General features: G+C 39.4%; 1 protein-coding gene across 3 annotated transcripts in view; it reads left to right on the top strand.

The window, feature by feature from the left end:
• The window catches only part of RARB (retinoic acid receptor, beta), a 195,177-nt gene that overhangs the window by 76,403 nt on the left and 95,554 nt on the right, over positions 1 to 23,220 (top strand). The window contains exons 3-4 of one of the 3 annotated variants that reach the window (XM_010007510.1): positions 1,168 to 1,175; positions 7,793 to 7,822. The exons of 1 other annotated variant lie outside the window; for it this stretch is intronic. In XM_010007510.1, the coding sequence (XP_010005812.1) occupies positions 1,168 to 1,175; positions 7,793 to 7,822 (38 nt within the window). Of the gene's footprint in view, positions 1 to 1,167; positions 1,176 to 7,792; positions 7,823 to 21,939; positions 22,025 to 23,220 lie in introns of all 3 variants that reach the window. One more of the 3 variants, XM_010007509.1, reaches the window with a different exon arrangement.

Below are 23,220 nucleotides of genomic sequence, written 5' to 3'. Positions count from 1 at the left end.
ACTTGCAACTTTCATTCACTGTTAGAGCAAAACAATGAATTTACCAAAAAGAAAAACATCTTCCTTAAAACCAGAGTCTGGAAAGGCCCTTGTCTGAGGTGTGGAAAACACATATTTACAATTACACCCTGCAGGGAAAGCCAGAGGGATTTACAGTAAATATCAGGGTTTGTGTCCAGAGCTGCTGACAAACTGGCCTCTTTTTGATAGATGGATTCGTTATCACTTTCTAATTACAAGCAGATTTCCAGGTGTGTTCACCACATTATAAATGAAACCTGTCCATTGTTACACAGCGGTGGCCTCTGGGTCAGCTGTAAGGGATCTATAGCTCCTCTTCTGTCATTGGACCAAATTCATCAGATGTATTTTTAACAGATAACCTTTAAAAAGTGACTGATTAATCACTTGGTAATGCAGACCGCTATCAAGTTCATCATCTCCAAATAAAGGAAGGAACTCAGCAAGACTACAGTATGTCAAATGCATCAGTCTCAATGTTTTAAAATACTTTCAGGGCCAGATGCTACTTTTATGAAAGAAATCTGCTACATCAAACATACATGTTTTTCTGCATCTGTGGGTCAGATTCTGCACTCAGATGAAGACTTTTGGGTTATGCAGGCTGGCTGTCAAGTAGAGCCCCGTGTGTATACATCGAAGGACAGAATTCAGTCACTACAAAGTAATACAATTTCTAGCAGATTCTGTCATTTGGTTTTTTTAGAATTGTGATTTTTTAAGAGGGTATTGAAAGCTGTACACATCAGTAAAACACAGTCTTTGTCTAATCCTGTATCCAAGGGTAGATTTAAGTGTGATTTTCTGTGTTCCAGACACTTCTTTTGAAGATAAAACAGCCTGTCTTTTAATTTCATAGTGAAGAATATGCTTGACATCTTTCAAACTGAGATTAGGTTAGCAAAGGCCTACCCTTGCTTATGCTGGAGAATGAAACAAGTTCCTAATTGTCAAAAGATTAATCCTTGGCAGTCATCCAGGGCAATATTTGCTGTAGCAACTTGGTATCCATCACAGTTACGGACCAAAGGTCCTGTCATATATGTATTCCTCGCAGCAGCGCTGTAGCAGGGCAGCACAGCCTGGCTACCCGGGGCTGTTAGTCTCTGAGAAACTATATCCATTCCTCAATTAGTGCCCTTGCAGGGGTCACAGTCTTTGATGACTGGGCTATTTCTAAAGATGGAAATTGAAAGCTTAGTAATATAAAAAAAAAAAAGAACCCAAACTGATTTTTTTTTTGGTGCATTCCAGTGTTTCTTGTTAGAGGTTTTAGCATCTCCCAGAAGTTCGCTCCATCAATACTAGTAACAATAATATTAGTTAAATGTGAGGCTTTTTTTTGTCATAATGACCATTATGTGTAGTTTGAAACTGCTTACATTGGCTATCTTATTAATTTATTTTTTTAACTAACTTGCTGTTTAAATGCAAAGCTGCTATAACAGCCTTTTCTTCTGCTGGCATCTCCAGTCCTATCCCCGTTTTTGAGTACTTTTTCCCTTGGAAATTACTGAAACAGGGACAAGCCTTCGTTGTCCTGTAAACTAAACCAAAGCTAACAGTCCTAAGCCTTGCTGTCTTAGAGTGGCTAAAACCACGCAAAACCGCAAAATGCTGCCCCCATACCCTTCCTTCTGTGTAAGCCACCTCTGTTGTCTTTTGAGTGATTGCTTCAGTGTAGCTTTAGCAAATTCTTCAAAAGGAGTTTTATCTCCCTTATTCGTCTCAGAAATGATGATCCAGAAAATGGTCTATTTCAGTTCAACATTCGTTGTCAGTGATGCTGACCCTTTGACTCCCCATGCTGCCAGCAGGCAGGCAACTGCCCAGTTTTTAATTTGCATAGCAAGGAAAAAATGGATCACAATTTAATCCGCTGCAGACTGACAATGAGCTGGGGGGACAAAAATACAGTTTAAAAAACTAAAGGTGCAGCTTTGGTTTTATTGGTGCAGCTTTGGTTTTATTGACTCCCATTCTGCACCACTGAAGGTAACAGGATTATGGGGTGCAGGTAGGATCAGAACTTGATCCTGTACTGATGAGCCTCTGCGCATTTAGTGCTTTAAAGGCCCAAGGGAAAGGGGCAAATTGACAGAGCATTCTGGCATGCTGCAGTCTATATTTAGATACCTGATTTAAAGCTGACAGATGTGTAAAATCATATGTAGCCAGAAAAATCCCAAGCGAGGACACAGCTGCATATATCGATGAGTCAAAGTCACTCCAGTTAAGGCTGGCATTAATTTATATGTGACAAATTCCCTCAGGATCTCTGTTCTTGCTAGTGTAATATCACTGAGTGTAGTTTTGGGCTCTTTCCACCTGCTCTGGATCAAACCATGTGCTTTTTGGATATGAATGGAGAAGACTTGTAAATCTGAAGCACTGCTCTTCTCAGAGACTGGGCAAATGCCATCATACCCTCGTTTAGATGTGGTAGCTGTTGTCAGTTACTTAATCTCATAAATAAATAAAAAAAGCGCCAAATTTCCACAAACAGAATCCTCCTATCTCATAGCCTCCTGCAATGCTTTAAATGAACTGCATATTTCTGTTTCTCAGGAATCTCCCTTTATAACCCACTGTACTGCTTGATTATTTCCTCTATGTTGTACAGGAAACGGTGAGTAAGTGATTAATAACCTGCCTCAGTTTTACTTTCCCCTCTTGCTTCAGCCTTTCATGAAATAATGTGACCCACAGATGTCTGAGCAAAGCAATCCATTCCGTGCATTAATGACAGATGCTGTTGGGGCTTGCTCATTGAAAGTGAGCTACTGCAAACAGAGAAGCTCAGGTATTCCTGCTACTTTGATCCTCTGTTGTTTTTTTTCTTTTGCATAAACTTTGAGCATGCTGATAACTCCCAACAAAGCACAACATAACCCACTGTGGATAGCAGCCTGGGGTTAGTACCAGTCCCAGGGGCTCCGGAGGGAGCTAGGAAGTAGGTTTGCTGAAGAAAGGCTGAGTTAGCACTGAAAAATAGCATTCTCTTGCTGTAGAAATGGCAAGGAGGTATGTGAGGTGCACCATGTATGTCAGTGCTTTCTTCTCTACTAATAAGGAGATAATGGAAAATAAGGCCTCTGCGCTTAAACAAATGAAAACTCTCAGTCATAGTTAATTATATCACACATGTCACCCTTCACAGTGTTTAACTATGTCTGGAGTGAGTGATGGAAAGTAAAATCTCAGAGCTAGTTTTATTAGGATTTAGGTAGAAGGCTGGTGTGTGGGATAGCTGGCAAGAGAAATTTCCCAGTAGTAACATCCACCGAGTGGGGAAGATTCAGGCTGACAGTCATTTTCATAAAGAATGAGGGCAGAGTAAACCAAATTACAGGCTGATTGAGTCTTTTAAGAATTACTAATCGTTTCTGTTTGGTCTATAACATGCTCTTCAACCATCAGCTAATGCACTTGAGACATCTGGACTCCTACCTGGAGAGAACAGGCAGCACTGGTGTGTGGCACTGAGTCCTGGCATGTGTCACACAGGCTAATTGAGGGTGTCACCCAAGTATTAACCAATATCATTGTTTTCCTGAGTGGTTTTTACTAAAGGCTTGTTTGACTAGAAGGATATAGCAAAGTTATATTTGGTAGCAGCAGAGATATGAAACTGTAAGAAAAAAATATGGGTAAGTGGTGATACTGGCCTCTCTTTTTTTATAGTAGCTCAGCAAATGAAGCACAAAACACATGCATACAGGTTATTCATAGTAGCTGGTTTGACCCAAGATAGGAAATTCTACATTTAAATTCACTGTATGAGGAGAGAGATGGGTATTGAAAATTTAGATACCAACTAGAGAAATCTAGAGAACAGTCAAAAGAGTGAATAATTTATCTGTTTAACAGGGTTAACCAGGGCCCCAACTGCTGTAACACCTTCAGGGATTTATGCTGTTAGGGAGGTGTGTGGGTACATTTTCCACTTTTTTTTATTTTTAATTTCTGAAACTTTCTGCTGCCACTCAGAATATCAGTGCATATCATGCACATATTGTTCCTGAGCATTTTCTTTCACATGAACTTTCAAAAATAGCAAGAAGAAAAAAATGCTAAGTCATGAAGAGGACAGGAGAATGTAATTCTACAATGGATAGAAAGAATTACAGTGCTTTGTAACCCTACAGTTGTCTGCTACAGTTAATACAATCCAATGCTTAATATAAGTAGCCAAGGTCTTGCTCTCTTTCTGATTCCAAAAGGCTCAGGGTCTTTTTCAAAGTCCTTAGCTCAAGGGGATGGAAAAATATCCAGCTTTCCCTGTTCCCTCCTCTCACTCTTGCCTTAAGTATCTTGCATTAATGAAACCTGAAAACAATAGTAAAGAGTTAACATCAAGGATTTTAGCAAAACCACCGACAAAATACCCCACAATCCTGCTCTAAAGAGGTTTCTATAGAACATCTGAGTTAAGCCTGGCAATTACAAAGAAGCTCAAGTGGTCTTTGCTTGAAATTGCAAATGTACCACATTGCATTATCACAAGAATTCACATGCAAGAACAGTTTGCAGATGGTTTGCATTGGCATACTTTATGTAAACGCTCTAGGGAACAGATGGCATCATGGGTTCTTGTGGCAAATGTGAATTTATAGCACACACAACATACTAAAGTCTTTTGCCTGTAGCTGAAAAGCAACAAAACTGAAGTGGAAACTCAGCCCTGTAAATCAGTTTGCCAGTGCCTTTGCCATTGTAGCTATGGATAACATTTACTTTAGTCTTTATTGTGAAATTTAGGTTCTTTTATTTGCTATTACTTGCAATTGGGTGCAAGTGCATGCAGCATGTGTGTATGTTGACTTGAGTATGCATATGCAGCTTTTAAAAGAATAGACTGACATTGTGTAAATACCAGGAAGTTGAGGTCTCAGCCATCACTTAATCCAAAGCTTTGGAATTTTCAATCCAAAATTTAATTCAGATTATTCCAATTTTCTGTGCATATGTGGATTGCTCTGGGTTAACAAGTTTACTTTAAACAAGTATTGACAAGCATTGTCAGAAGAGGTAGAATAATAAAATAGAAGTGTGAATTACTGACCTCTTAGTAATTTTGTACATTCATATCCAGTGGGATAAGCATCAGTATAAAAGTTAAGCATATTAGTGTAAAAGTTAACAATTCTTTCTCTTTTGGACACAAGTTGGAATTTGAACATTGTCTGTAAAAAGGAGGTCCTACTTAAGGAGCCAGGCCTGTGGAAAAGAAAGAAAAATACATTAACAAGCAAGGAATTAGTTGAATTCCTTTGGAACTATTATATTGAACTTAGAATATAATTATTATTGCGGCATATTCCCATATTATTTAGATGCTTGTAAAAATTGATTTTATGTAAACACAGCTTGTTCTAAAACAGCCATGTCTTTGCAGTGAACATAAGTTGTTTAAAATTTATTGACCTGTCGTTCACATGTGTTACTTTACTAGCACTTAATGGTCTGTTTAGATAGTCTTGGTGTGTATGAACTCCCAGTGCGCTACTCCAAGCACCACACGTTGACAGGTAGCTGCCATGTAGATAAAATAAGGGGCCCTACTCCAAAGCATACAGGGACACACAATCATTAGTTATTTTCTAATCTAAAGCAGGGGTTTCCTCAGCAGTCAGAGGAAAAGAAGCACTCTGGTTCTGCATTATCTTTGCAGCTGAGTTCGGCCCTAAGTCCTGAACTAATATGCTGCAAGGCCAAAAGCAAACAAGCAGGAGACCCAGGCTTGCCCCAGTGGTAGTTTGATTTAAGGAGCCTGAGCTTTGAGGGCTTCTTTTTGAAAGAAGGGCATAGACAGTGGCCGAGCTTATCTGGTCCTTCAAACTCTCCCAAAAGATTAAAATGTGATAATGGAAAGGAAAATTACTTTTGTAGTAGATAGACATCACCTTAAAAAAAGCATTTGTGGTAAAACTTGCTGTGGTATTTTTTCATCCTGTGTATAAATAAAGCTGTCCAAAAATAAAAACCAAAACAAGAAAAAAACATTGCTTCTTACAGTACTTGTTCTCTGGCTCAAGTGTAATTTTTGCACTTCCTTCTTTTTTCTAGGGTTCCCATGTATTTTGTGAGCTGCCTTTTTTATTGTTTAGGTCTCATGAAAAAAAATTATGCCAATTTTATGATCAATGTAGCCCAAGTTATGAATGAAACTTTGCTACTCTCTTTCCACATTGATGAGGCTGAATATTTCCAGAGACCCTCAGCTTTTCTGGTTGGTTGTAGTGGATAAGCAGCATAGTTGTCTTAATTTGACACAGGCGGGGGATGCATCCCTAAATTCCACTGCTGGAGTGTGATCTGTCCTTCCCAACTTAGTGGTTATCAGTGTGTCTATGAACCATGAACACCTGGATCCTAGAAAGGTATTTATCTTAGCTTTAAATGCTTGGTTTGAAAAAGCTGGACTAAATTCATACCAACACTAGGTCATACAACCTGAAAACCTACTCTCAGGATGCTTGTGGAACTGGGAATTCAGCAGCAAATTTTTCATAGGAGAAAACTATTTTATGTCAGTGTTTAAATAGTTCATATGGTTCTTAAGTAAAGAATATATTATGTTACTATTTTCTTTCATATATGCAGTTGCATAGTTGTTTTTCTGCTTTCATGTCAGACCAAATGCTGCTATATTTGACCAGTAGCAATTCAGAGTAACTATTATTTCCAGTGGATTTACATCCATGTAACTTGACATGACATCTACAGTGTATGGATAAGAAAAATCAGTATCAGGTTTCATTTGCTGCGGCAATAAAGATGTTTATCCATCCACTTTTCAAACTGCACTGACTTTCCTGTAGACTGAAAAAAAATATGTATCTCTGACTCTTAAAAACAACAACAGAAACCTCACAGCTTTTAAATCTTTCCCCCCTGTGGCATGCACTTGGCTTTGAAAGCATATGAATTTAAAACATAAATAGTTATGGAAAATGCTTTTTTAAAATCAAGAGATTTTGCCCATAAAATTCTGTCTGTGCAGTTTTCCACTAATGTGGGATTGCAAATTTTCTGACTAGCCATCAATTAAAATAGACAAGTAGTACTTGAAACAAGCAGGCCATCCTCACTCAACCTGATATATTGGAACATAATTTATCATCAATGGACATGTTAGGTAGACCTGACAGATTATAGATTCAGAGATCAGAATCAAGTTCACAATAATAGCTAAAAATCATTATTTGAGAGAAACTCAAATAATGGAGTTACTCAGTAACTCCATCTTATTCCTCTGCAAAAGATGACATTTTTGAGCTTAGATTTCTTATTTCTTGCCCTCGGAGCCACATGATTAGCTCAGTGGGGTGTTTAATCCTATATTGTCAGCCACCAGAGCTGCCTTGCTTTGAATGGCTGTATTTAATGATAAAGTATTTGCCATCTGCCCTGTTCACTAACAGGGGGTCTCATTTTCATGTGCTGAACATAAGCAAATCCTGTTGAAGATAAGGAAGCTACAATGACATGGTATCTCTGACAGGTTTAGGTCTAGATATTTTACCACTAAAAGTCCCCTTTACTGGAAGTTACATGGTCATGCCTCATTATGCCAGCTTTTTCCTCTCTGAATATCAGGTATACCCTGTAGTTGACTTTCCAGCTATTCCTACTTTTGGGTGAGACCACTGAAAGGATCTCTTTCTCTTGACTGCTGTTCTCAGCTCTAGGCCAGTTTGTTGCACTGCACCCTGTGTCATCCCTGGAGGATAAAGAGTGAGTGTGAGGACTGGGGATTTTATGTAAGATTTGTGAGTACCCAAGGATGGACAAGCAGGTGAGACAACTATAAACTTGCAAAAAATTTTGATAGGACCTGAAGGAAGTTGATCATATTCTTTGGGTAGCTCCAATGATATAAAAATGTGTGTTACTAGCCGAGTGTGGTTGTGATACAGGGTGCCAAGGCTGAGAGACAAGGCAGATGTACTTTGCTAAAATGCAGGCATGAATATCTATGTATTTTCTTGTGGCTGTGACAGTGGGGAATGCTGAGCAGAAAAATAAAAATAATATTATTTTTTCCCTCTGCTGAACTGGCTTTTGCCATATGGTCATTAATAGTTGAGAGCTATGTCTGGTATTTTCATGCAAGCTTTGAACATGCTGTCGTGGTCGTGGCTACAGATCTTGAGGTGGAGGGCAGGCAGGATGGACATGCCACCTTTAATAATAGTCATGTTTTTGTATGTCTTTAGAGATACTTATGTCTATTGTTAGATTCAGATCCCACATCTATAAGCTTTTTATTAAAAGTTTTCTGGAAAATCATATCTTCCCACACGGCCTTTTTTTCATGAAGGCTTCTGGTCCCAATGGCAGGACCTTATTAGCAGCATTCAGAAATTCTCCCAACAGGAAAGTCATGAGCCCTGAAGCTGTAGCTTTACATACATAGTCATTCCCTGTTCCCCCTGCACCATTTAAAGGCCTATAGGATCTTCCCCTATATTGTCTTTAGGATTATGTTTGTTAAGGATATTAAACTGAGGGATAAATCAAAGGGATTTTGTGATCATCAAGATTTACAGTCATCACTATATTACATACTTGAGTAGGGTTAAAATAACAACTCAATTTTCATTTAAAGGGGAGATGAAGTGGAGTATATCAATAATTCTTTTTTTATGTAGTTGTCTAGTAAACAACAATGTGCAAGATTGCACAGCTTAGACAACAATTAGTAATAAATACACTTGTTTCAGACTATTTTCAGTATGTTTCTGTTGCTTCTATTGTGGGTCCTGAATTCACTTTAGTATTTCTGAATTACTCACTGTTAACAGTGCCAAATATAAAATAAATCATAATACTGACAACCCAATTAAAAGGCTCAGTAATAGTAATGTAGAGTATTTCTTCCTTGCCCTTTAGTTTTCTTGCCTTTCAGCATGCCAGTCTGGTCACATTTGTAGGCCATTCTTCAGAGTCCTTAAAGCTGAAGATTTCTCCTTAAAGGAAAACTGAGTTATTCACTTGACTGCTCAACTGAGATAAAGAGAACAAAAAGGTTTTTTTAAACATCACCACAAAATTAAGAGATTTGACAACAATATTTAAGATTCTTCCTATAATTTAATACCTTTCTTTGAAGGTGAGGGATAAGATGTAGAGTCTTAGTAAAAGTCCTTTTATTTGAAACTATCTCAGCTCCTACTGTGACTTTGCTTTGCAACAGCCATCACAGATCCTCCTCTTTCCCCTATGGTTGCCCATGGCAGGAGCTGCTATGAAGTGGAAGAACTTTCCATGATGGAGGTGGAGTCCTGCTTCCTGGCCCACACTTTACAAAACTTCTCTTTATACGTCAACAATGCTAATATGCAGAAGTCTTTCAGCCACCAAAAGTGCCTTCTGTAACAAGGAAACAGCACATGAGCTTGTACTTGGCATTTGTCTTCTCACTGTCACTGCGCTTGCTGTAAGTGCTACATGTAGCCAAGAGTAATTATTAGAAATGTGTTATTTCCTGAAGCACAGTGCAGACCCTGTACAGCTCTACAAATGTCTGAGTATAGACTCAAGCAGCAGGCGTATGTAAGGTCATATTGGGATGAGTCGGGTGTTTGTGTGTTCAAGAGCAATTTTTAAAAAAATATATAAATATATACATAAGCCTTCTTTGGATTCTAAAGTGTGATCTTAACTCTAAAGTAAACTAGTTAAACCAGTGGCCAGTGAAAGGCTTTGTGAGGGTTGTTTTGGTCTTCTTGTGTAATGGAACTGTTACACTTTTTGAAAAAAGGAAAATTAAAGAGCACAACAATGAAAGAGGGCAGATTTAGATTAGATATTAGGAAAAAATTATTTGCAGGGAGGGTGGTGAGACTCTAGAACAGGTTACCCAGAGAGGTTGTAGATGCCCCATCTGTGGAAGTGTTCAAGGCCAGGCTGGATCAGGCTTTAAGCAAACTGGTCTAGTGGGAGGTGTCGCTGCCCATAGCAGTGGTGTTGGAACTAGATGATCTTTAAGATCACTTCCAACCCAAACCATTTGATAATATGATTTTATGAATGTAGTTCCATCAAAGAACTGTGTATATGTTGTAATGGTGCTACAAATACTCCTAGCATGGGTGATGCACTGAAGACTTCAGAAAGTTTGAGTGTATTTGAATCCAGGTTCTCAGAGACTAACAAAAGTGTTATATGCAGGTGGAGTCCTAGTTCTAGACTTATATTTCTTATGGTGTTCAGTCTGGATCTAAAGCTTTGGAGAAAATGAGGCATACTTTGAGTATCTTAAAATAGTTTTAAATCCCAGACTGGATCTGCATTTCTCTGAAGGATGTCACAAAGTATTTTTGTTCTCGATCCAATACAATATTTCACTACAGCCTTTTGCTTCCAGTGTCTAGTATCCTGAAGAGGCCTATTAGTTAAGTAAAAAGCTCTGCATTACCAGTTTCCCTTCTGTGGTTCTTGTTGTCACTCTACTGTCTGTTTTCCTACTTGTCATCTTTTCTTCCTCCTGTAGTTGGGCATGTGTTTGAAGTTGGTTTAAAAGGAATAAAATTACACCCATTTATTTACATAGCAGCTGTCAAAGCACAATATTCTGTTCTCTAGAAGTCAGCACACACAAAAAAGTTTATCCCCTGGTTTGCTATCTTGAAATTGCAGGGACTTGTGTTTTCTAAACCCTTCTCCTTTTTATGGGTAATGATTAAAAGAAAAAAAATTCTTCAAGGAGCACAAAACCTCCAGGTTCTTGTCACACTGGTGTCACTTGCTAATGCCATGTAATAGGTTTGTGGAAGAAACCTTCAGAAGAAAGAACCGTTGCTGTATCTTTCAGTGGGAATTTGGAATAGGAAGGCTGTGACTTAATTCCTGACAGTGTTTTCTTGGCATTAGCTCTATCTCTCCAGTTTTTATTCAGGCCGAAAGAAAGGGCTGTTTTGTTTTGTTGCATTTTTGTAGGAGAGTAAAATAAAATCTTAACTGTCTTTGTCTTTTTAATATTGGGAGCATAATAAGGTTGTTTAAGAAAAAGAAAGCCAACCCGTGAGCCTGGGACGTCTCTGATTTCTTTTAACAGCTATATAGTGTGTGCAGCTGAGAGCTGCCAGTTGGATCCTAGCAGGGGAGAAACCACTTTAGTTTGTTTGGTTTGTATATGGAATAACATTTTTCTTGCCTTGGAATACTTGTTTGTCATCACTCCCCCTTTGTGTTTATGTTCTGCTTGGAAATAGTCTCTGTACTGTATATGTATTTGCCAGGATGTGCACATAAACAATGTTCCATTATGGCCAGCTCTGCATACTCCTTATTTACACCATATACATCCAGCAGTAAACACATTGGGGAATGACAGAGAGCAAACTCTTTAGGCCCCTTTTTTCAGTTAGTCCAGACTTTCTGCCATATGCTTGCTGAGGTCCCACTTCTATTCATGTTTTTATTAGGTAGAAAAAAAGTGTCCAGACTTACAACAAAGCAGCTTTTGTGTTCTCTGTCAAAAAAAATCTTCTCCTATGAAATGTTGATAGAAGTACCCAGAGCCCTTGTGGGGGTGCAGAGTCTGAATAGGCCTATGGTGAAAGCACGGGAGGGGAGAGCAGGGGAGCTGAGGTACAATTTTTGCTTCTTGTGTGCCAGGAACGAGTATCACTTAACTTACTTTTCCTCCATTTGGAAACCAGGGTCGTACCCCTCATCCTGATGCTCGTTACAAAGGCGACGGTTTTTGACGTGGCTTTCAGAAGGCTTTCAGAATTTTAGCTGGAAAAAGTGAGAGAAGCAAAATACTGTTTAGTGTAGCATAAACTGGAAGTTTGACTTAGGATATATGCTGTTTAGTAAAACTATAGAACCATGGTAAAAAAGTTTCACAGTGGCATAAATAATTTTAGTGACTCTGCACTTGAAAATGGTCAGATAAGATCTTTTTGTCATTTATATTTGTTTAATGATACCAGTCCTGAAATTATAAAGCTATGTAAGATGTAGAAGATCCGGGAAAATATCTTTAACCTCCACATTCAAACTATGTGTTTCTTTTGACATTGAAATACTGCAATGACCTGGTAATGTTTTCCAAGGTTTTAATTTTTGCTGATGTACAAAAATACTGCAGAAGAGCTGATTCGTAATTGTTACATGTAGTATTGCATAAATTTCTTCCTAATTAAAAAGCTTCTAAATTCTGAATAATCAATTTATGAAGGCATGTGGTTTTGACAAATTATACATTTAATTTCCAAAGATTTATTAGAAATTTGACCTGCAGCTAGTTAATTATGGTTATAGTACTGATGCAGTAATACTGGAGATTGATATAATGATATGGTTGGAAATTTATTTTGATATCGCCTACCTTAGTAGCAGGACATGGAAATACACCTATATTGTGTACCATCTTGTTTATTATGCAGGAAAGCATTAGTGTAATGATGAACACAAATATTTAATAGGTGCATGTTGGCTTTTGTTCGAAAACATACTTTCAGCAGAGCCTAAGTACATTAAACTTAGTCCTTCAGGTTTTACTCTTTTAGAGAGTCCCCAGTGGTGTCAGTGATAGTTTTAGATAAATAATTATAGCAAAAATGTGAACTTTTTTGGAAAAAAAAAAAAGAAATCCCCAATAAGAAATAACATTGATTCTTGCTAATTACTTTTCACACCACAAAATATTTTTGAAGTACCTCTTTTTGGACTAACTTTCATCCAGTATATTGATACTCTTATAAAGTCAGCATCTAAGTTATTCAAGAATAGCATTCAAGATATGCAAGAAGCCAAATTAAATAATAAATGTAATTTTAAATGGTATCTTTCTATTCCGTCTTGATTTACAAGTGTTCTACGAGACAGATGAACTTCTAGAATGTGAAATGTTTAGAAAAGGGAGGCATGTCTTAAACATGCATGTAGTCCTTTTACAAACCTACGAAGGTTGCCTAGTTTTTTTAGCAAATTTTTTAGCATTTTTTAAAGCAATGAAAAAACATCAATAACATTCTCTGTGTTATTAGAGCAAATAAATTTCTGGTTTCTTCTGACTACTCCTGGCCTAGTAGGCGTAGGAGCTGCTACTGAGCAGTATATACCCTCCATGAAGAGGAGATGCTGGTGGGATGTACAGAACTTTCTGTGTCTCTGTGTGAGGATGGTAGGTGAGGGAAGAGGAGCCGAAGATAACTTGGTTCAAGGTTTTTCTCTGAACCTTCAGCAGAGAGTGTCCCTGGGTCTTCCAGAGGAAAGAAAAGGTGTAGGCTTACCCTGCTTGTCTGATTCAGGGCAGTGTCAGTGGTGCCTGCCCTTCTTAGCCTTAATCAGTCCCCATAGTCCCATGAGTCCAGTTTCAGGGGTGTAAAAATAAGGGAAAGAAGAAATGAGATAGCTGGTTCTCACTTCATGTGATCGGAAGGTGGTCAGAAATAAGTGTGTATCACACCAGTCTCATCTCTTAATTTTCTCCACTGGAAACCTAGCAGCTACTGTTCCCTAATAGTACACAGCTGTGGCTCACAGCAGTGAAGTGTGACCACATGAGGTATGCCCTGAGTGAGGACATGTGCCCTGCCTGGTCCCCAGGGTCCCTCAAAAGGAGGGAGAAACTAACAGGGCTGAACATTTTAAAAATAGAGAGCTTCAGGAATCCTTGTCATCCTGAGTGTTGACATTTTCTGATTCAAAGTTTGTTGTTCCTGATAACCAGGAGCACAGGAATATCATTATACTAAATGTATATACATATTTGTGCTTTAATCTATATACACACAAATGTTATGCAGTACTAAAAACAGGGAAATTGCTGTAATGAAATAATTTGAGCTTCTCGTGTAATTACTCAATGCCAATAATTAGAAAGGGCTATTAGGAAAAAAAACAGTAGCATGATTTGCGGTATTTTTTTAAGAGTTTACAGTTGTCAGCCTGTACAATTTTGGATGAAAGCAACTAATTATCTGATTGTAAAAGATTCTCTTACAGATTTAAGTAAGTTCTGGGTCTACCAGTTGAGGACTTTTTAATGCTTTGATAATTATCTATACAGAAGTCAATGAGTGGGCAGAATTTGGATGAAATAGACCATTGGTACTTGAAAACTGCAGAGCAGCTAGGATTCCCCACAGGCTAAGCATGGACCATTTCATGGAAAATACACTGTAAGTTTTGTGTATGTCACAACACCTAATGATAAAAAATATAATTTAGACTGACCTGAACTCCCTGTGTTCTCTGTTCATTGTACCATCAGCATCCTGTGGTGAGTCAGATAGCTTTGCTTTTACCCTCGTAGCACTGGACTAATTTTTTCCAAACATTTTCTGGAAACCTACAAAATTATTCTGAAGCAGGAAGAGGAAAAGGTCTCTTAAATCATACATTAACTGGGAAAGGGTTAATCTGCCTTCAGGAGTTGCTATGTAACTGAGTCCTGCTGGGAGAGTCAGGATTTCTAGCCAATGAGACTCAGCCCAACAATACAATGCATCTATCTTGTGTTTCTTACATGTTGTCAGTTATTGGAGTTTTTCTGAACTGGAATTACACTCCTGCTCCTTTCATACTCGCCCACTGAGTCTTAAATAATTGTTTTCCACACCAAAATCAGAAAATAACAGTACAATGGTGTGCATTTGTCCCTGAAAATGTTTCTTTTGACAGCTTTGACTATTGTGTAGAAAGATCTCTCTTGCACCAAAACTAGAAAACTTTTAAAAATGAGATTTCCCAAAGAATTTCAGAGTAGCCCATCCCTTGATTTGCTTTCAGTCTTCTTCTCCCTTTCTATTCTCACCTGTGCATGTAGCCTTCAGCCCATTTGCTTGTGCAGAAAAAGTGACTAAACATCTCACCCTTAAGCTGTTCCTTCCTGCCTGAGATATTTCAAGAAGCCAGTATTGATTTTCCCTGCATCCTGATTAGACTCTCTGTTTAGCTATTCCTCTTCTTAAGGCCACTCACGGCTTGAGGACTGATCATGAATTCTTGAATTCCTCCTTTAGAAGAGCCAGGTGTGTTTTCTCAAAGTCTCGCAGCTAAAGTGAAGCCTCTGTGGTTGTGCCAATATATTTGTATGGAAGAGGTGGCACTTCTGAGGGGTTTTTTGTTGTTTTTTCTTTTTTCCTGGAGGAGATCCACCCATAGTCCCTTTGAAGGCTACTGATAAGATGAGGGAGAGACTAAGCTTGGCCTGTAAAAACACTACTTAGGAATCTCTGCTTTGGCTGCTGGGTTCCGATAGGAAGCAAGGGAGTGGAGTGGTATTTGTCAACATGTCATTCAATTCTCAGTAAGTTTTACACTTCACTTAGATCTTTGTGCCTCATTTTTTCCAGTAAGGTTCTGCCTGATAATTTGTGTTGGCAAAGCTCTTAGCATTTCTTACGTGCTTGTGCAGTCCTGCCTCCAACTGACATGATGTTCCTGCATTGTTCATCTAGCAGAAGAGGACTGAGTGTCCGTGGTGTGCGCTTGTACTCTTAGTCTGTTTTTAAAATAATTAACAAATTGTAGACAAATTTAGGAATCCAGCAGGTGGAACTTTCTTAAAGTCTTTAAATAACGTGTATTCACTAACTTGTCATTTAGTTCAGTCATTCAAGGTCTCGTTGAAGATAACACAGTCCTGTACCTTTTAAGAATTCTAACATGTTGCTCCAAATGGAGTGTGTGCATGTGCCTCATTATTGTTACTAAACCTCCTTTGGGTTGAGACTTACTTTCCCCACTTATCAATCTTAGTAATTCCTTTAAGAACTTGAGCCGCACCCCTGTCTTCTGGCATATCCTTTGCAATACTTCATGTGAAAGACAGAATGGATGTATGCAGCAAGGGTGAGATCTTGGAGCTATTTTTGCAAAAGAAGGAGCTTCCTTCCACACATTCTTCATGTGTCTCCATTTAAAGACACATGGAGTATGTTCTTCTGATAGCAAGGTAAGAGTACATGGAAGATTAGTGTCCATGAATGAGAAGCCTGTTCTTAAAGACATTGGCCCAAAATTTTGGATGCATTAAAAGAAATATTTTTTTTTCAGTGTGATAGCAAGGTCTGTGCATAATTGTTCCATCAGAGGAAGGCTTAAGATATCAAAATGAAGAATTTTGGTCTGGTAGTTTTACAGACCTGTCAAGCCTGATGTGTTGCATTACATGCTTAGAGACTACCTTGCACATCCTCCACTACATACTGTACATAAGGTCCCAGAACAGCAAAAAAATTCATGATACTGCACAATGCCTGGAGCAATATGCTATTGACTACCACAATCTCCAGCTGCACCCCAGCTTTGTAAGACCTCTTCAGTTAAAGCATGTATGTCAGTCATGATTCCCTGAGCATGATCATTATATGACTGGACGTTCAGTCTCTTCTGTGGCCTGGTATGAAAGTTTTGCAGACTAAGGATACAGGAATTTGCAGATCTCTTTAATCATGCGGGACTAGCTTCATCAAACAGGTTGAGACCTTGCAGATTTTATTTTGTAGACTTAAATTGAAGAAGTCAAGTAGAATTTGAGGAATGCACCGAAGAACTATTTGATAGGTGTATTCTAATAGAGTTTGAAAACCAGAAAACATCTTGCAAGCATTTTAGGCTGGATATCATTCATGCTGCCACTCTGTGTTCTGAATGCTAGTGGAGTCCAGCCCAGCCTGATTTTTTGCCGAGACCTTGTCTGCTTTTGAATGCTACAGTGGTACTACAATGTAGGATGAGAAAATTATCTTTCCTTTCTGAAAGACTTGCACCTGCAACAGCCTAATTGTGGACAGTTATTGTGGCATAAAAGGAATATATAGAATCCTTTACCTGCTTAGCAATAATGACACTATGATAGCCTTTATGCTTGTAAAACTGACCCCCTTAGCAAAGTTTACTTTTCAGGCTACATTATAAAGCTACAGTGATATCAGTGTTCCTGAAAAGACACGTGCCCTCAGTTAATTCACACAATATTGATGGCACATATTCTACAAAAGAAAAGGGACATCAATTTGCCAAACACATACCTCACTTTCTGGGTAATCCTACTTTATATACAACAAAAAATCATGCAGGTTTCCTGAACAGGAAGTACATCTGCACAATAAAATGAAGGTGTGATTGTACACTGCGTTAGGGCAACAGAAGCAGGAGAGGTTTTGGCACGATGACCATCATTACCAGCAGATTTCAGGTGGTGTCACCACATTGTCATTGCTGTCATTACCTCTGCTAGCCAGGTAGCACATGCCAGCACATTTTTCAGTCACTCCTTCATTTTGCTTTTTAAGATACCCACAGATAGGATATTGGACTGTTCTTCCAGTGTTTGATGTAGGTTTGGGAATTAGCTAAACAGTAGTTGGAATATCATGAACACGTGTCAAACTGCCAAGCTGTGGATCTGTGGCATTTTACACTAACGGCATAATCTGATCCAATCCAATAAAGCAGCAGGCTTTATGTGACCAGAACTTTGTGCAAGTACGTTTGGGCTATCACTGGCCTCTGGCATCCCACTATATGGGTTGTCCCTGCAGCAGCACAGGAGCACAAGCCCTAAATGCTGATTAAGTCTCTTAGGTTAAATAGGGCTCACATAAAGTTTAGGCTTTGTGAGAATATATGTCTGCACTGAGCTGTAGTTTCAGTTATTGCTTGATAACTCTAGTCTTTTGTTGGAAGAAAGTCACTAGGGCCAACTTTTCACTAAGACGTTAAGTTGCTATTTGTGAACCTCTAGAAATGGGTTGTCCCAGTTCCTGTTCCGATTCTGGTTCTAACTAGAGTTGTAAGTTGTCTGTGTTTGGATCTGCGTTCATTCTGCATTTTCTAATGTTACTTATTGTGAGATGCCTTTCAGGATAGCAGAACATAAGGAAATACTATCGTTTTGTTAAATAACTTTCTATCCCTCCCTAAAAAAAAGAAAGGCAGAAAAAACAACAGTTACTCAAATAGTCTTTTGGAATCTCTATTTTATTTTTAATGGAGCTCTGTGTTCATCACCTTCAGCCAACCATAAGCATATTCAGCATATAGGAAATTTTATTGTTAGAAGTATTCTCTGCAGTTTAATATTCAATATTTCTACTTGCTCTTCTGCTCTTTCTTACATCTTAGTTCTACTTAGGTTTATAGATCTCCCAGCCCCCATTCTCCCTGGATTATATAATGTAATGTGTCAGTGTCATGCATGGCACTCCACTTACCTCAGCATTTCCATTATAACTCTATGTTTTGAGGGATTTATAGGCTAGTAGTAAAAATCTATTTCTTGGCTAAACCTTGAAACAGCAGTTTCTGGTCATTTAAAAAGAAAACAAAATGAAACAAACTTTTTTCCCTTCACTTCTTTTTTTTTTCTGGCAACCATTTAGCAGTTGTGTTTGCACTGCAGGATCCTTCTAAACGGCAAGTGTAGATTCAGTGTGTAGCCACTTTGTAATGTAATAATGCTTTTTCTTTTTATGTCCTTCAAAAATGCATGTCATCCCTTCTTTAGACCTATGATGTCATTGCCTTTTTGCCAGCCTTTCTGGAACCTACAGCAGTTATCCTTTGGGACCTCAGAGAGGTGCACTTCGGTCTGTGTTTTCCTTTTATTTGCAATGTGGAGGAGTTTTATGGTGTTTTAAAAAAATGTCCTTCTTTGTCTCAAAGCCCAGTAACTTACTATGTCCTTCTGTGTCACAGAGCTACAAATTTATCAGCATCCAAAAAGACATTGGCTATACAGGAATATCTAGAATATCAGGGCTATTACCAAAAACAAATTTGGAAAGGATATTAAATCTTGTGATTTAATGCTTAAGTGATTTGCTGTTAGAGACCAGGTGATTAGAGGACCTATGGGTGAGTTATACTTTGCCGATCACTAGAGAGTCCTGTATTTCCTTTAGAAAGGTCTAGTAGCAGTCACTCTTACAAATGGGTTGCTGAACCAAATGCACCTCCAGTTTTATCATACAGGGCCGTTCTCTTCCCCTGGCTCCAGGCCAAAAAGAGCATACAATGCAGTATGGATTCTAAGAAACATGGTCCTGTGCTCAAGTTTGTGAAGAATTATTTTTACAGCCTTTAAGTTAAGCAATCAGTATTAAAGGCATCCTTATGAATACATATCCACCGATTAAAACAGACAAAAGGCCTTTATCAGTAAGTGGCTCTCAGACTGGTTGCATGCCCAAGTTCTGCTTTTCCCATCTAAAATAAAATACTGCTGTGCACTGAATAGTCTTTCGCCAGTTGCTGTTATATTTCAGGCCTGAAGTAATTGTTCCTGTTATGTGCAAATTCCTGTTTCAGTCATTGCGAGCTGTGCATAGTAGCATATAGCAGTCAGAAGAACCCCTATGTTGACTTAAATTCTATGTACGTCATGTTTTTCCATGTCATTTGTGCCATTTCATGCCAGTAGTTTTACTGTTTTATTTTCTTCAGGTCGATTCTTGCTCAGGATTGATACCCATTTCCTCAGGGACTACCCTGGAGTTTTAAATACTCAGCCGTTCTCTTGTAACCCAGTGATTTTCTTCTTCATAATCTTTTGAGATCATTCATGTGCTTGAGACACAAGGAAAATATTCTCCAACACCGAAAAATACATCTAGTCAAGGGGGATTCAGGTTTTCAGATTTGAAACCCTGTATCACAGTCAAGGTGAAGAAAAAAAAAAAAGAAAGAAGTGCCAAGCAGAGAAGTACTGTTTCATATTAACATCTATTCTCAATGAAGAGGTAAAAAATCAAAGCCCCCGTGTGTGAGGCAGGGTTAGTGAACTGCCAGTGATTCTCCCAGCAACTGACACAAAGGAATCTGTGAGTATCAAAGCTGAGGCAGCAAGCTTAGTGTCAGCTCTTGCCTAGGGAGTAGAAGAAAACATCACTTTGTCTCTGCTTTCACTGTTTAAACACACACATCATTCACTCGTAACCATTTACTCTGCTGTCAAAACTGTTTCAAGAGAGTGCTACATTTGATTAATAGTAAAATGCATGGAAAAAAAAAAGAAAAGAAAGAAAGAAAAAAAAAAAGGTCCTCTTCCCCTGAGGTACGTTTTGGATAATTTTTGCATGTGCCTCTTAATTTTCCCATCCTATAAATGTACCTGCAATATTCCAGGAGTACTCTGTTGCTTCTAGTAAAGTAATTTTTATGAGAGTGCCCAGTGCACTCATCCTAATTCTAGTTAATGCTCTCTCTCTTGGTGAAGCATATTATGGCGTCCTCAGACTCTTGTACTAACGAAAAAGTGACCAGCACAAACATGTGTGCAGAACATGATTCATAGTGCTGCTTTCTGAATTGTCCAGTGGGTAATTGCAGTACAAAAACCAGAGAAACAGATGTAGACCCTAAACCCTGGCTGTAAATTTTTGTTTTATGATTATGGGTTTCAAATGTGCTATGTCACACTGACAAATATACAGTAACACCAAAGGAAATAGATTTTTGACTTGAACCTTTGCTTTTTATTTCACTTGTAGCTAAGAATATGTTTATTGTAAAGTTTCTGCAAATGCAGTCTGAGAGAAAACAGATCAAAGCAGTGATATGACATCACAATTTCTTTGCCCTAACGTGGAAGATACTGGAGAGCTGCTGCCTCCTTGCTCCTCTATGGAAGCTGGGTAGGCATTTAAAATATGTGGCAATACTTAAAGTTTCATTACATTTGAATTAGAGGGCTATTAGTTATAACAATAATTATGATTAGCACTGATCTAAATTAGAAAATAACCACCATTTTATAAAGGTAGGTTTTCCTGATACTCTATTTAAGGTAAACAAGTATCATACTATCTCAGAGTGAAATATGAGATTCATAAATTACTGTATTGTAGAAATAGTATGTGAGAAAACCATTAGGCTATTTGAAGAATTTGTTAATTACATGTGGTTAGTAGTACGTATAAGCATTAGCACAACTATTATTCTTATTAAAACATGATTAGCTACCTGGGTCATTTAGATACAGTGAGAAAAAGCAATCTTTTTCAATTTATGCGTAGTTAAGTGTGACTTCCCTGACATTGACTTTCAGAAGTTGCCAGTCTACATTTTGAGGTACAACGGGCAGGTTTTATTTTTAAATATGATATTATAAGACTGCTGATGGAATAAACATAACTGTATTTCTGTTTGTCTGATTGTTTATTTTAACTCACATGGGTAATATGTTTTTCTTGGCAGAAGCTTAAACTGTTCCTCGAGCCTCGGTCCACAGAAAATGCCGTTTTCTCCCTAAATTGGAGACTGACAAAACATACTGTGTTTCGTGTCATCCCTTCCAGCAATTTTTGTGGTGATGTGTTACGTACTCCAACCTTCTTGTGTGTTCTGTGTCACCTGGCTGGCTTTGGTACTCAAAATAAAATTGTAGGTATATAACAAGCTGAGATTTTAACAAAAAATCAGCCACTTTTCCACTTGCTTTTTTAATATAGCGAATGCAGCTTAGTGTGCTGACAGGGTTTAAGCAGGCCTTCCCTGAAGGGTGGCTTTTTGGATAAACGTGCACTGTGCATAATTTTTGGATTACAGAGTGTCAGGGGCTTCTTCAGATGGCGAGTCTGGGCTGGGAGAGGACACCCCGAGGGACTAAGAAAGTCCTTAAAAAGATGCTGTTAAACTCCAGCGTTTGTAACTCTTCTGCCTGGAGGGAAGACAGGAAGAGAGGCTGCCTGCTGCAGGGACAGCCTGAGCTCTCCCTTTGGAGGGGAAGGAGGCTAAGAAAAGCTTTTGTTTTTATCTCTTCAAAAGAATTCACTTCCAGATTGCAGCAGGTCTTTTTGCTGGCTGCTGGTTTTCAATGTGGGTTATATCAGTTTCAGGCAACAAGTGCGTGTGCTGTGTGGGGGGTTTTGTTTTGTGGTGTTTGTTGCTTTTTTTCCTTTTAAATTCTTGAACCTTTGTGAAAAGTTTTGTTAATACAATCTGCAGGCATTGTCAGAGAGCTTTCGGTTCATCAAAGGACTTTTTGTGGAGAGGGGACATCACATCCATTAAAGTGGCTGCACAGGTCCCAGACTGAGTCTCTCCCCAGCGTTTCCTTGCGGCCACCAGTTGTGTGCCCTGTCGGCAGGCAGCGTCCCCCGCTCCACCCAGCTCCCACCTTGGGTTTTTCAGTAAATGGGCAGTAATCAAGGGTTTCATTTTCCAGTAAATCCGAGCAAGCATTTGCTTTTTAAGCAAATCTGAGCTAGCTTTGGGGTAGGAAGTGCCGGCTCCTTCGTGCCTCGGGAAACCTTGCTCCAGGCTGGTGCTCTCAGTCTGCTGGGGCTGAGGTGACTTGGCTCACTTACTTAAAATGGAAAAGTGCACATGGTTGTTGAGCTCATGTTCTTTCCAGTGGGGCAGAGGGAGTGTTTCCAGGATATTTTTTTTCTTTTTAATTTTTAAAGCATCTGTAGGAATAAGGACTGGTGGAGGCCTCAATGGAGTGAGTCTCTCACTGCAAGCCAGACTTTGCAGAAGGTAGTTATTTACATAAGAAGCACAGGTCTCCTTAGTGGCTTTGATGCAAATGCTGGGCTAGCACAGCACGATGCTGGCTTTGGCATCCTGGCCACAGACCTGGGAAGGCCTTGATACCTACTCTGGCTGCCAGGAGTGTGGTTTTGCCCAGAGCTCTGCTGGTGTTTTGGTTTTGGTGGGAGCAGCCCCGTGTCCTCAGAATGGCTGTGAGGGGGCAGCTGGGGCTGCCTGCCCTGGGGAGGGGATCAGCCACGGCCTCCCCCTCAGCACCCTGGTGTGGGTCCCATTCCTCATGGACCTGCTCGTACCCTTTCTCCCTGCCAAGGAGCTGGGGCTCATTAGCCCTCTGAAAGCTGATACAGCCCCTACAGGGCCGTGTGAGCAGCCCTGGCCCCGCTCTGCTAATCAGAGCCAGGCAGGACCCGATGGCCCCAGGCTGGGGAGAAGAGGGTTGGTGAGGATGGCTCCTGACCCGGGCTGGGTGCTGTGCCCTCCTGGGTGATGGTGCCTGCCCAGTCTGGCCCAGCCGGGAGGGCTGGAAGCACTGGGTGGAGTGGCTGGGGCTCTGTTGCAGCTGTAACACACCTTTGTGTGATTTAGTAGCAAGGGCAGGGGGTGGCGGGGAGAGATGGGACCTGACCTCTCCCCATCCCAGCAGGGTCCAGCCCATGCGGTCCCTTCTCTCTGCTGCTGGTATCAAACAGGGGTCCTGAGTGGCGTGATTAGGACTGGGTTGGGGTGAGGCTG

Source organism: Chaetura pelagica, unplaced genomic scaffold (assembly GCF_000747805.2).
Source record: "Chaetura pelagica isolate M959 unplaced genomic scaffold, ChaPel_1.0 scaffold10, whole genome shotgun sequence".
Classification (NCBI taxonomy): domain Eukaryota; kingdom Metazoa; phylum Chordata; class Aves; order Apodiformes; family Apodidae; genus Chaetura; species Chaetura pelagica.
This window is presented reverse-complemented; position numbering and strand designations above follow the sequence as displayed.